Source organism: Cherax quadricarinatus, chromosome 47, assembly GCF_038502225.1.
Source record: "Cherax quadricarinatus isolate ZL_2023a chromosome 47, ASM3850222v1, whole genome shotgun sequence".
Lineage (NCBI taxonomy): Eukaryota > Metazoa > Arthropoda > Malacostraca > Decapoda > Parastacidae > Cherax > Cherax quadricarinatus.
This window is the reverse complement of record NC_091338.1, coordinates 16,404,857-16,419,881: the sequence shown is the minus strand read 5'-3', so window position 1 is coordinate 16,419,881 and position 15,025 is coordinate 16,404,857. Positions and strand designations below refer to the sequence as shown.

The following is a 15,025-nucleotide window of genomic DNA, read 5'->3' as shown; positions in this document are numbered from 1 at the left end:
ATCACGAGACTGAGCTCATAGCAACCGACAGTGGCTTCAAAGCCATCTTATCTTTAATGGACAATGTACTGTATAGGTGCTTTACACAACGAAAAACACTTTTTTTTATTCATTGGAACCATGGCTAGGGCTAAAAGTAAGCAGGTTATAACAATAAATGGAGAAAAAGAAATTAGAATGTCTTATGCAGCAAGTAGCACCACCAAACAGTACCAGCAGGTTGGTGTGACAACCCTGGAAATTTGAAATTATGCTAGCCAAAATTAGTGCCGAATAACTGAAGGAACCGAATTGATTGCCGGATTTGTGATGGCGGACCTATACTAACAGTGAAATTCAGCCATAAAGCACACTAAGTAGATTTAATCCAGGATAACCCAATAAAGTCAAACAATGTGACTTATTTCCATATTTCCAAGAGATTACACCTTGAAACAATTGTAATATCATAAGATTGTGTTGTAAATTTATGTTCTATAGTATAGTCTGGAAAGCACACAGGTGTTATGGACACACACAACTTTAATGTGACCCAGGATATTCCCTCGAACTTAAATAAATAACAAATAATTAACCCTAGGTAACCCAGTTTAGTCAAATACTGTGACTTATTTCCATGTTTTGAGGAGTGTTACTCCTTGAAACAACAATAGTATTTTAAATATTCCTTGTACATAATGTTAGAAGACCAAAGTAGTAAAAAAAATAGAATAAACAGTAACTATTTGACTAATATATTCTGTATATTCCAAGTGGAGCAATGTCAGGCTAAGCATTTCCCCTTGTTTGAAGTGCTAAAACATATTTAAACATCTAATATCATAAGAAACTAGTGTACATAGTGTTCACATTAAAACCAATTAAAAAACTGAAAAGAATCATAATTTGGCACCAATAAATTGTAAAGCATAAGTATTGTTGGCACATTTATGCTGCTGTTTCAAAGTGTTTTTTTTTTTTTTGCCAACTGTAACACACCATAAAATCATAAGTTTTTATCAGATTCCACTTATTCTAGTCTTATTTGATTAATAAAAATGTACTCTTTCATTCTATAAGGAAAATAATTTTTTTCAAAATCTCACACATAGGATTTTATTTATGGGTATGCTACAGTTTGTAAATGGTCCAAGTTGGACTGAAACATCATCGTAAGCTCCTCTCTCCTATGTGCAGGTTATTTGTGTATTATCTTTAGTAGTATGTGGTGCTTGAATAATTTTTACACCTGGGTATTCCTGACACCTACCTTGCCTTCTCCTATACTGTAACTGAACATGGTATCTTTCTTCTCATGTTGTTTCCTGACAAAAAAAGAAATACTAGATGAAATTAGGCTTACATGAACTTACACTGAGCAATGACAGGCCCATCAGATTACTTTTGATATAGTAATGAATTCATTATAGTATCTGGGTTTTATTGCCTTGGTGGGAAGCTACTGATGTAGAAAATAAATGTACATCGTCCTCGAAAAGGTTGGAGGGAGAGGGTAAAGGTGGTTTTGTGAGCAAGGGGCTTGGACTTCTAGCAAGCATGTGTGAGCATGTTAGATAGCAGTGAATGGAGGTGAATGGTTTTCAGGAACTGTGTGAGCAGGGTAATATATTGTGAAGGGATTCAGGGAAACTGGTTAGCTGGACTTATGTCCTGGAAATGGGAAGTACAATGCCTGCACTTTAAAGGAGGGGTTTGGGATATTGGCAGTTTAGAAGGATTTCTAAATTGTATCTGAGTGCCTCTACAAAGACAGTGATTACAGGAGGCCCTCCACATTCGCAAGAGTTAGGGGATCAAGAACCTCGCGAATCTTGAAAATTCGCGAATGTTTCGTGCGCAAATATGATGTAGGGAAATATAATAATACTGTACTGTAGTGTTTGTGAATGTTTTGATGTGCAAATATATTGTAGGTAAATATAATAATAGCATTTACTTAGCTTAACAATACTGCTTCGTTAACCTATTGAACTATGAACAATCATAAAACACATGAAAATATTGTATATACATCTTTTCTTTCTTCTTTCAACACACCGGCCATATCCCACCGAGGTGGGGTGGCCCAAAAGGAAAAACGAAAGTTTCTCCTTTTACATTTAGTAATATATACAGGAGAAGGAGTTACTAGCCCCTTGCTCCTGGCATTTTAGTCACCTCTTACAACACGCATGGCTTACGGAGGAAGAATTCTGTTTCACTTCCCCATAGAGGTAAGAGGAAATAAACAAGAACAAGAACTAGTAAGAAAATAGAAGAAAACCCAGAGGGGTGTGTATATATATGTTTGTACATGTATGTGTAGTGTGACTTAAGTGTAAGTAGAAGTAGCAAGACGTACCTGAAATCTTGCATGTGTATGAGACAGAATAAAAAGACACCAGCAATCCTACCATCATGTGAAACAATTACAGGCTTTTGTTTTACACTCACTTGGCAGGACGGTAGTACCTCCCTGGGCAGTTGCTGTCTACCAACCTACTACCTAGGTTGTATATACATGTTATGGTTTAATCCTTTGAGGGTCCGTCCCGTAGATCTACGGCTTTACGTTCAGGGTCCAAACCGTAGATCTACGTCATGAGCTCAGCTCACTCTGATAAACTGTGAGTGAGTGGTACATTTGGGCCTAGATATGAGAGAATACATCTATGTGGTATGTGTGCACCACATAAAACAGATCCTGCAGCACGCTGTGTATAATGAGAGAAAAAAACTGAAATCATGATTTTTCGATTAAAACAGCGACTTTGCAGTGTTTTTTCGTATGTTTTTTATAGTTCTATTTGCGATTTCTTGGTCTCATTTGATAGAATGGAAGACATTACAGAAATAGAGATGATTTTAATTGGTTTTAGCGCTGGAAATGGCTTGAAACTGAGCTCAAAGTAGCAGAAATGTTAAATTTTTGCCGATATTCAAGAGTAAACAAACGATCTCACACGTCTAATACACGCCAGCCGGTGGGTCTAATATGCATTCACAAATATGGTGATGATATTTATACAATTATTACAGTATTGCATAACAGTAAATCTTCTATTTTTTGGTGTGAATAAAAATTCATTATGTGAATAAAAAATCAAAATGGAATTTATTTGTAAAGCCTCAAAACGTAACTAATGAACAGAAGAAATGTTAGTTTAGTTCCAGGAATACCTACATTGTTTATTCTGGACCCTATTTTGAAATTGGAATATTTTGAACTTTGTGTTAAATTGGCCAAATTAACAATTTCCGATCACTTTAATTTGTAGTTGAAACAGTTGACTTGGCGATTTCTTGTGCTCAATCGATAGAATAGAAGTAATACTAGTGAAATAGCTAAGAATTTAGTTGACTGGAATAATGTAATTGGCCTAAAATGGGAGTCAAAGTCGGCAAAATCGCCGATTCGTAAATATCGCTGACACATCAAAATTCGCGAGAGCATAATTTCGTCAATTTTTCATAAAATTTCGTACTTTTTGTTTTATTACCTTCACAAAAAGATTCTCTACTATTTCATAAGAAAAAATAACAAATTTTTTTTTTTGAAAATTCTTGGACACTGGGGCACCACTTCAGATTTGGGCCTTGGACCCTGAAGGGGTTAATAAGAAGTAATGAATGAACAAAACACTCACCACTCATAAAGTTAGGCAGACGAACTTTGACGACTTGTGATGATGATGACAATGACGATGATGATGGTGATGATAGTTAGCCATGCAGCTACTGATGACAGTTCAGTGGAGGTGATTATATACTTTTTTCCCGCATTTGTTTGGTAAATATGATTGGGCGACTGGGCATTCGTGAATGTTTGAAGCTTGTGAAAGTGGAACTCGAGAAACTGGAGGGCTAGCTATATGTATGAGTGATGGTGAAAGTGTTGAATGATGATGAAAGTTTTTTCTTTCTTTTGGGGTTTTTCTTTCTTTTTTGGGTCACCTTGCCTCCATGGGATATGGCCGACATGTTTAAAAAAAAAAATATACAATAGGAGGGGCTTGAACTCGCGATTAGGTTTATGACTCGCTAACTGTGAGTTCAAGCCCCACCCATGGTATGGTTTGTTTTCAATCATGTCATTACATTTTTGTGGGTCAAAATGTATGGACAGTGGGCCCTCGGTTTTCGTATGCCCTAGTCTGTATGTAAAACTACTTTTTTTTTTTTTTTTTTTTTTTTAACAAGTCAGCCATCTCCCACCAAGGCAGGGTGACCTAAAAAGAAAGAAAATCCCCAAAAAGAAAATACTTTCATCATTATTCAACACTTTCACCTCACTCACACATAATCACTGATTTTGCAGAGGTACTCAGGATACAACAGTTTAGAAGCATATATGTATAAAGATACACAACATATCCCTCCAAACTGCCAATATCCCAAACCCCTCCTTTAAAGTGCAGGCAATGTACTTCCCATTTCCAGGACTCAAGTCCAGCTATATAAAAAAACTGGTTTCCCTGAATCCCTTCACTAAATATTACCCTGCTCACACTCCAACAGCTCGTCAGGTACCAAATACAGTGGACCCCCAACTTACGATATTAATTCATTCCAGAAGTCTGTTCGGGTGCTGTTACCGAACAAATTTGTTCCCATAAGGAATATTGTAAATTAGATTAGTCTGTTTCAGACCCCCAAAAATACATGTACAAAACCAATTACAAAAATACACTTACATAATTGTTCGAGTTGGGAGCTGATCGTAAGGCAGGGGTCCACTGTACCATTTGTCTCCATTCACTGCTATCTAACACGCTCATGTACGCTTGGTGGAAGTCCAAGCCCCTCGCCCACAAAACCTCCTTTACCCCCTCCCTCCAACCTTTTCAAGGACGACCCCTTACCCCGCCTTCCTTTCCCTACAGATTTATACGCTCTCCATGTCATTCCACTTTGATTCATTCTCTCTAAATGTCCATACCACCTCAACAACCCCTCTTCAGCACTCTGACTAATACTTTTAACTCCACACCTCCTAATTTCCACACTTCGAATTTTCTGCATAATATTTACACCACACATTGCCCTTAAACAGGACATCTCCACTGCCTCCAACCATCTCCTCACTGCAGCATTTGCAACCCAAGCTTCACACCCATTAAGAGTGTTAGTACCACTATACTTTCATACATTCCCTTCTTTGCCTTCATGGATAATGTTTTTTTTGTCTCCACATATACCTCAGTGCACCACCCACCTCTTTCCCCTCATCAATTCTATGATTAACCTCATCCTTCATAAATCCATCCTCTGACATGTCAACTCCCAAATATCTGAAAACATTCACCTCTTCCATATTCCTCCTCCCCAATTTGATATCCAATTTTTCTTTATCTAAAGCATTTGATACCCTCATCACCTTACTCTTTTCTATGTTCACTTTCAACTTTCTACCTTTACACACACACTCAAACCCATCCACTAACCTTTGCAATTTTTCTTTAGAATCTCCCATAAGCACAGTATCATCAGCAAAAAGTAACTGTGTCAATTCCCATTTTGTATTTGATTTCCCATAATTTAATCCCACCCCTCTCCCGAACACCCTAGTATTTACTTCTTTTACAACCCCATCTATAAATATATTAACCATGGTGACATTACACATCCCTGTCTAAGACCTATTTTTACTGGGAAGCAGTCTCCCTCTCTTCTACACACTCTAACCTGAGCCTCACTATCCTCATAAAAACTCTTTACAGCATTTAGTAACTTACCACCTATTCCATATACTTGCAACATCTGCCACATTGTTCCCCTATCCACTCTATCATATTCCTTTTCTAAATCCATAAATACAATAAAAACTTCCCAACCTTTATCTAAATACTGTTCACATATATGCTTCAATGTAAACACTTGATCTACACATCCCTTACCCACTCTAAGACCTCCTTGCTCATCCTCAATCCTACATTCTGTCTTACATCTAATTCTTTCAATAATAACCCTACCGTACACTCTTCCTGGTATACTCAATAAACTAATTCCTCTATAATTTTTACAATCTCTTTTGTGCCCCTTCCCTTTATGTAAAGGAACTATACGTGCTCTCTGCCAATCCCTAGGTACCTTACCCTCTTTCATACATTTATTAAACAAAAATACCAACCACTCTAACACTATATCCCCCCCTGCTTTTAACATTTCTGTCATGATCCCATCAGTTCCAGCTGCTTTACCCCCTTTCATTCTACATAATGCCTCATGCACCTCCACCACACTCACATCCAGCTCTTCCTCTCTCCTAAAAGATGGTATACCTCCCTGGCCAATGCATGAAATTACCGCCTCCCTTTCTTCATCGACATTTAAAAGTTCCTCAAAATATTCCTGCCATCTACCCAATACCCCCATCTTCTCATCTACTAACTCCCCTACTCTGTTTTTAACCCTTTGACTGTTTTGGTCGTATATATACACCTTACAAGCCACTGTTTTTGACATATATATACTCATAAATTCTAGCGGCTTCAAATCAAGCAGGAGAAAGCTGGTAGGCCCACATGTGAGAGAATGGGTCTATGTGGTCAGTGTGCACCATATAAAAAAAATCCTGCAGCATGCAGTGCATAATGAGAAAAAAAAACTGACCGTTTTTTTAATTAAAATGCCGACTTTGTGGTCTATTTTCGTGTAGTATTTATGGTTGTATTCTCGTTTTCTTGGTCTCATTTAATAGAATGGAAAGCATATTATAGAAATAGAGGTGAGTTTGATTGGTTTTACTATGAGAAGAACCTTGAAATGGAGCTCGAAGTAGGGGAAATATTTGATTTTTGCCGATGTTCAAAAGTAAACAAATGACGTCATTTTCCAATAAATGTCCAAGTAGCCATTCTGATATGCAGTCATGAATGGGTTGACATTATTTAAACAATTATTACAATATTGCAGTAGCCTGCATAACAGTAAATCTTCTATTTTTTGTTTGAATAAAAATTCAAAATTGAAAGCAAGAGTAATCAGAGGGGCCTGGAGACGTGACTGATTAACAAAGAAAATGTTATTTTAGAACCAGGAATGTCTGCATTGTTCATTCTGGACCCTATTTTGAAATTGTCACATTTTTTAATTTTTGTGAAATTGGCCAAATTGCAAATTTCTGACCATGTTATTGGGTAGTTGAAATCGGTAAATGGGCAGTTTCTTGTACTCAATTGATAGAAAAAATGGAGTTCTAAAGAAATAGCTATGAGTTTGGTCGACTGGAACAATGGAATTAGCCGAAAATAGGGCTCAAAGTGGGCGAAATCGCTGATTCATAAATATCGCCGAGGTCGCTAACTTCGCGAGAGCATAATTCCGTCAGTTTTCCATCAAATTTCATTTTTTTGGTGTCATTACAATCGGGAAAAGATTCTCTATCATTTCATAAGAATTGTTTTTTTTTTTTTTTTAATTTTGCAACACCAGGAGACACCTCAGGATTTGGGGCTGCGACAGTCAAGGGGTTAACTGAGAAATCCATTCGTTCTCTAGGCTTTCTTAACTTGTTTAACTCACTCCAAAATTTGTTCTTATTTTTATTAAAATTTCTTGACCGTGCCTCTCTCACTCTATCATCTGCTCTCCTTTTGCACTCTCTCACCACTCTGTTCACCTTTCTTTTACTCTTCATATACGTACTCTGCTCCTCCTATAACACTTCTGCCTTGTAAAAACCTCTCATAAGCTAATAAGTTAATATTTTTGGGTGTCTGGAATGGATTAATTGGATTTTCACTATTTCTTATGGGAAATGTTGACAAAAAATACATATTATAGAGAATAACTATAGTTTTACATAAAGACTAGGGCCTATGAAGACCGAAGTTCCACTGTATGTGTAATTACTGCTGATGTCTACTTGATTGTGGTTCCTGATATTACCAACATTGCTTTTTGGGGTCAGTTGATGTTGGATTCTGGGCTGCTCATATTCCTGTGGTCATTATTGTCAGTTCCCAGGACTACCAATATTAGTTCCTGAGGTAACTAACGTTGGTTTTTCTGTAACTAAAGTTGGTCTCTGGGGTCACTGCCCCCTGGCCCAGTTTTGTGTTTAATATTAAAATTTATGGTAGCTGTGTAACATCATTTAACTATTGGACTCGAATATATGTTTATTACAGTACATATGTTGTGTGTTTGATTTGAGCTACGCTCATTACAGCTTTTCTTCACTTAGCAACATACTTGCTAACCGATAATTTGGACTTACGACCAGCTCTCTGACCAGTATACATGCATAAATAATGTATATTAGAGCTGATTTCCTCTATTCTGTTTATGACATTATACACTACACTACTGTATAAACATTTAAAAATATACTAAAAATGTTATAAATGATGCAAAGGTGACATTAAACAATATCAAAGATGGTTGACACAAACCCACTACCATTATAGTATGCTCCTTGCTTAGTAATGAATTCGTTTACCAACATGGTCTTAGGAATGCAACTTCATCGTTAAGTGAGAAGAAGCTGTATTTAGTATGTGGAGTTGTAACCTGCAGTTCATAATATAATTAAAATTTCAAACATTGAGCATGGCAGAAGTACTGAAAGGCAACAAAACAAAAATGCAGTAATGATTTATTTATTTCTCTAATGATGACATTTTTCTTCTATAGGTAAATGGAACAGTGTGCCCAAGTAAGACCTCACTAACTCCAACTTTAGCCTCTCGGTTACATACTCTCTGGAGGCACATTTCTAAATCTCGGACCCATTTTGAAACTACACCTGACACAGGTAAATAGAAAATTTAAACATTTTGCTGTGTAACATTTGATTTAAAAATATAGGTACTATAATTTACAGTGGACCCCCGCTTAACGATCACCTCCCAATGCGACCAATTATGTAAGTGTATTTATGTAAGTGCGTTTGTACGTGTATGTTTGGGGGTCTGAAATGGACTAATCTACTTCACAATATTCCTTATGGGAACAAATTCGGTCAGTACTGGCACCTGAACATACTTCTGGAATGAAAAAATATCGTTAACCGGGGGTCCACTGTATTTATGTTATTGATATCATTTTGGTAGGATTGTTGGTGTCTTTTTTTCTGTCTTATACACATGCAAGATTTCAGGTATGTCTTGCTACTTCTACTTACACTTAGGTCACACTACATGTACATGTACAAGCATATATATACACACCCCTCAGGGTTTTCTTCTATTTTCTTTCTAGTTCTTGTTCTTGTTTATTTCCTCTTACCTCCATGGGGAAGTGGAACAGAATTCTTCCTCCGTAAGCCATGCGTGTTGTAAGAGGAAGTGGACCCCTGGCATTCGATGGCATCGGTATACGTTAAATCCGGTATTCAATACATTTTAACGCAAAAATTTTGCCTCGCCACTCGTTAAAAAACCTGCCACATGCGATTTGTCTGGGACGTGTCCACATGTGGCCTGAACTGCCCCGTGCGTGCCAGTGTTTACAAGCCAGCCAGTGTGCTCGCATCGAAGCATACATTTGGTACATTCCATATTATCACAGTGTTTTTGGTGCTTGTTTCTGCAAAAGAAGTCACCATGGGCCCCAAGAAAGCTTCTAGTGTCAACCCTGTGGTAAAAAGGATGAGAATTAGTATGGAAATTAAGAAAGATTTTGAAGGGTTTGGGGCTAACCCTGAGAAGCCTATGCCAGTTGTGGAATCCATTGTGCCTACTTCAAAAATTAAGGAAATGTGTGCAAAGTGGGGGTTGAACTGCAAACCTTTATGGATGAAAATCACCCTAACACAGCTATTGCAAGCCGTGCTGGTGACTATTCCAGTGACAATGTTATGGCCCATTTTAGACAAATCTTAAATGAACGGGAGGTACAGACCTCTATGGACAGATTTGTTGTGCAACAGAGGTCCAGTGACTCTAAAGCTGGTCCTAGTGGCATTAAAAGAAGAAGGGAAGTAACCCCGGAAAAGGACTTGCTATCTCAAGTCCTAATGGAAGGGGATTCCCCTTCTAAACATTAACAACTTCCACACTCTCCCCTCCTCCCATCTCATCAATCATCACTAGCTCTTCATTAAAGGTAAGTGTCATGTATTCTATTGTTAGTAGAGTACTACAAACTTGTCATGTTTTCTTCAGTTTGTGTGCATTAAACTTAATATTTCATATGGTAAAATTTTTTTTCATACTTTTGGGTGATTGCACGGATTAATTTGATTTCCATTATTTCTTATGGGGAAAATTAATTCGCCTTCCGATAATTTTGGCATACGACGAGCTCTCAGGAACAGATTAATATCGTATACCGGGGGTCCACTGTATTACTAAATGCAAAAGGAGAAACTTCCGTTTTTCCTTTCGGGCCACCCCGCCTCGGTGGGATACGGCCAGTGTGTTGAAAGAAAAGAAAAGATATCATTTTGGTTTGAGCATTTCTTAGGTGGCATTAAGAAAATGGAATTGAGAAAGGGATGAGTTGTTTGGAAATTACGTATGTTCTTGCCTACTTATCTTAGCTCTGTGAGCGGGTTAAATAAAGTAAATTTTTGTCTTTAAAGGGGCTATTAGAGCTCTCTCAAATTTTGGATAATTTTGCTGATAGTATAAGATGGGATGCTCACCTTTTGATAACAGTGACTACCACTTTCTCCTGCCCAACACTGAACACCAGTGGTATTCAGCAACCTTCTACACTTGTTAACTAAACAAAATATGTGGCATGTAAACAATGTAAATTTAGTTATCCACTAAATCCAGGGATTTGAGTCTAACAATTGCTATGCTCTGTGTGTCACTGAGCTACCCTGTTTAATGCTGAGATGTAGTGTAAACCCCCTGTCAACCAAGGTAAGTGGCTGTTAAGTGAAGTTTGTCTAAATAATTTTCTCCTTATACAAAGACATATTGTATAAGATATTGTCCAGTGAGAATTCTTAGTACTCTTGAAAAATTGGCATACTTTGCAAATCTTTCACAAAACAGCATAACATTACACAAATAACCTGAATATAGGAGAAAGAAACCTATGATGATGTTTTGGTCTGACTTGGCCCATTAATCCTTCAACTGTCCAAATTTAGATCTATGTTTTCACTGCCAGCACTCCGAATATTTTTTTTTTTTTTAAATTAAAGATGGCAATTTTCTGTGTGTAATAAGACCAACAACAAAAAAATTTTAGGATCAGTACATACCAAGATATAAGACCATGAAGTTGGCGCTGGATCCTCACCTGACGGCAGCATGGAGTTCTGCCACTTGCAGAAGTGTTGCCAATATACCTTTTTTTCTCTCTTTTTTTTTTAATTTATATAATTTTTTTGTTCTGATAATTACAAAGCTGAAGGGGGTGGGAGAGTTTCAATGGAGAGGAATAAATGGGATTAGGTCAGGGGTTTCAAATAGAGTTAGAGCTAAAGAAGGAGTAGCAATAATATTGAAGGATAAGCTATGGCAGGAAAAGAGGGACTATAAATGTATTAAATCAAGGATTATGTAGAGTAAAATAAAGATTGGATGTGAAAAGTGAGTTATAGTAAGCGTGTATGCACCTGGAGAAGAAAGAAGTGTAGAGGAGAGAGAGAGATTTTGGGAAATGTTGAGTGAATGCGTGGGGAGTTTTGAATCAAGTGTGAGAGTAATGGTGGTTGGGGATTTCAATGCTAAAGTGGGTAAAAATGTTATGGAGGGAGTAGTAGGTAAATTTGGGGTGCCAGGGGTAAATGTAAATGGGGAGCCTTTAATTGAGCTATGTGTAGAAAGAGATTTGGTAATAAGTAATACATATTTTATGAAAAAGTGGATAAATAAATATACAAGGTATGATGAAGCACGTAATGAAAGTAGTTTGTTAGATTATGTATTGGTGGATAAAAGGTTGATGGGTAGGCTCCAGGATGTACATGTTTATAGAGGGGCAACTGATATATCGGATCATTATTTAGTTGTAGCTTCAGTTAGAGTAAGAGGTAGATGGGAAAAGAGGAAGGTGGCAACAACAAGTAAGAGGGAGGTGAAAGTGTATAAACTAAGGGAGGAGGAAGTTCGGGGGAGATATAAGCGACTGTTGGCAGAAAGGTGGGCTAGTGCAAAGATGAGTAGTGGGGGGGGGGTTGAAGAGGGTTGGAATAGTTTTAAAAATGCAGTATTAGAATGTGGGGCAGAAGTTTGTGGTTATAGGAGGGTGGGGGCAGGTGGAAAGAGGAGAGATTGGTGGAATGATGAAGTAAAGGGTGTGATAAAAGAGAAAAAGTTAGCTTATGAGAGGTTTTTACAAAGCAGAAGTGATATAAGAAGAGCAGATTATATGGAGAGTAAAAGAAAGGTGAAGAGAGTGGTGAGAGAGTGCAAAAGGAGAGCAGATGATAGAGTGGGAGAGGCACTGTCAAGAAATTTTAATGAAAATAAGAAAAAAATTTGGAGTGAGTTAAACAAGTTAAGAAAGCCTAGGGAAAGTATGGATTTGTCAGTTAAAAACAGAGTAGGGGAGTTAGTAGATGGGGAGAGGGAGGTATTAGGTAGATGGCGAGAATATTTTGAGGAACTTTTAAATGTTGAGGAAGAAAGGGAGGCGGTAATTTCATGCACTGGTCAGGGAGGTATACCATCTTTTAGGAGTGAAGAAGAGCAGAATGTAAGTGTGGGGGAGGTACGCGAGGCATTACGGAGAATGAAAGGGGGTAAAGCAGCTGGAACTGATGGGATCATGACAGAAATGTTAAAAGCAGGGGGGGATATAGTGTTGGAGTGGTTGGTACTTTTGTTTAATAAATGTATGAAAGAGGGGAAGGTACCTAGGGATTGGCGGAGAGCATGTATAGTCCCTTTATATAAAGGGAAAGGGGACAAAAGAGATTGTAAAAATTATAGAGGAATAATTTTATTGGGTATACCAGGAAAAGTGTACGGTAGGGTTATAATTGAAAGAATTAGAGGTAAGACAGAATGTAGGATTGCGGATGAGCAAGGAGGTTTCAGAGTGGGTAGGGGATGTGTAGATCAAGTGTTTACATTGAAGCATATATGTGAACAGTATTTAGATAAAGGTAGGGAAGTTTATATTGCATTTATGGATTTAGAAAAGGCATAGGGATAGGGGAGCAATGTGGCAGATGTTGGAAGTATATTTAATAGGTGGTAAGTTACTAAATGCTGTAAAGAGTTTTTATGAGGATAGTGAAGCTCAGGTTAGGGTGTGTAGAAGTGAGGGAGACTACTTCCCGGTAAAAGTAGGTCTTAGACAGGGATGTGTAATGTCACCATGGTTGTTTAACCCTTTTAGGGTCCGTCCAGTAGATCTACGGCTTTACGTTCAGGGTCCAAACCGTAGATCTACGTCATGAGCTCAGCTCACTCTGATAAACTGTGAGTGGTACATTTGGGCCTAGATATGAGAGAATACATCTATATGGTATGTGTGCACCACGTAAAACAAATCCTGCAGCACGCTGTGTATAATGAGAGAAAAAAACTGAAATCATGATTTTTCGATTAAAACCGATTTTGCAGTGTTTTTTCGTATGTTTTTTATAGTTCTATTTGCGATTTCTTGGTCTCATTTGATAGAATGGAAGACATATTACAGAAATAGAGATAACTTTGATTGGTTTTAGCACTGGAAATGGCTTGAAACTGAGCTCAAAGTAGCACAAATGTTAAATTTTTGCCGATATTCAAGAGTAAACAAACGACCTCACACGTCTAATACACGCCAGCTGGTGGGTCTAATATGCATTCACAAATATGGTGATGATATTTATACAATTATTACAGTATTGCATAACAGTAAATCTTCTATTTTTTGGTGTGAATAAAAATTCATTATGTAAATAAAAAATAAAAATGGAATTTATTTGTAAGCCTCAAAACGTAACTAATGAACAGAGGAAATGTTAGTTTAGTTCCAGGAATACCTACATTGTTTATTCTGGACCCTATTTTGAAATTGGAATATTTTGAACTTTGTGTTAAATTGGCCAAATTAACAATTTCCGATCACTTGAATTTGTAGTTGAAACAGTTGACTTGGCGATTTCTTGTGCTCAATCGATAGAATAGAAGTAATACTAGTGAAATAGCTAAGAATTTAGTTGACTGGAATAATGTAATTGGCCTAAAATGGGAGTCAAAGTCGGCAAAATCGCCGATTCGTAAATATTGCTGACACATCAAAATTCGCGAGAGCATAATTTCGTCAATTTTCCATCAAATTTCATACTTTTTGTTTTATTACCTTCACATAAAGATTCTCTACCATTTCATAAGAAAAAATAACAAAATTTTTTTTTTTAAATTCTTGGACACTGGGGCACCACTTCAGATTTGGGCCTTGGACCCTGAAGGGGTTAATATATTTATAGATGGGGTTGTAAAAGAAGTAAATGCTAGGGTGTTCGGGAGAGGGGTGGGATTAAATTATGGGGAATCAAATTCAAAATGGGAATTAACACAGTTACTTTTTGCTGATGATACTGTGCTTATGGGAGATTCTAAAGAAAAATTGCAAAGGTTAGTGGATGAGTTTGGGAATGTGTGTAAAGGTAGAAAGTTGAAAGTGAACATAGAAAAGAGTAAGGTGATGAGGGTATCAAATGATTTAGGTAAAGAAAAATTGGATATCAAATTGGGGAGGAGGAGTATGGAAGAAGTGAATGTTTTCAGATACTTGGGAGTTGACGTGTCGGCGGATGGATTTATGAAGGTTGAGGTTAATCATAGAATTGATGAGGGAAAAAAGGTGAGTGGTGCATTGAGGTATATGTGGAGTCAAAAAACGTTATCTATGGAGGCAAAGAAGGGAATGTACGAAAGTATAGTAGTACCAACACTCTTATATGGGTGTGAAGCTTGGGTGGTAAATGCAGCAGCGAGGAGACGGTTGGAGGCAGTGGAGATGTCCTGTCTAAGGGCAATGTGTGGTGTAAATATTATGCAGAAAATTCGGAGTGTGGAAATTAGGAAAAGGTGTGGAGTTAATAAAAGTATTAGTCAGAGGGCAGAAGAGGGGTTGTTGAGGTGGTTTGGTCATTTAGAGAGAATGGATCAAAGTAGAATGACATGGAAAGCATATAAATCTA

The 15,025-nt window shown here is 37.4% G+C and overlaps 1 protein-coding gene across 7 annotated transcripts in view; it reads left to right on the top strand.

Moving 5' to 3' along the window:
* The window catches only part of LOC128696472 (uncharacterized), a 765,910-nt gene that overhangs the window by 641,245 nt on the left and 109,640 nt on the right, over positions 1–15,025 (top strand). For all 7 annotated transcript variants that reach the window (XR_011393241.1, XM_070094722.1, XM_070094721.1 and 4 more), the window contains one exon: positions 8,617–8,737. Coding sequence is in view for 6 of the 7 variants with exons in the window: in XM_070094722.1 (XP_069950823.1) it covers positions 8,617–8,737 (121 nt within the window). In the remaining variant the exon portion in view is untranslated. The remainder of the gene's footprint in view (positions 1–8,616; positions 8,738–15,025) is intronic.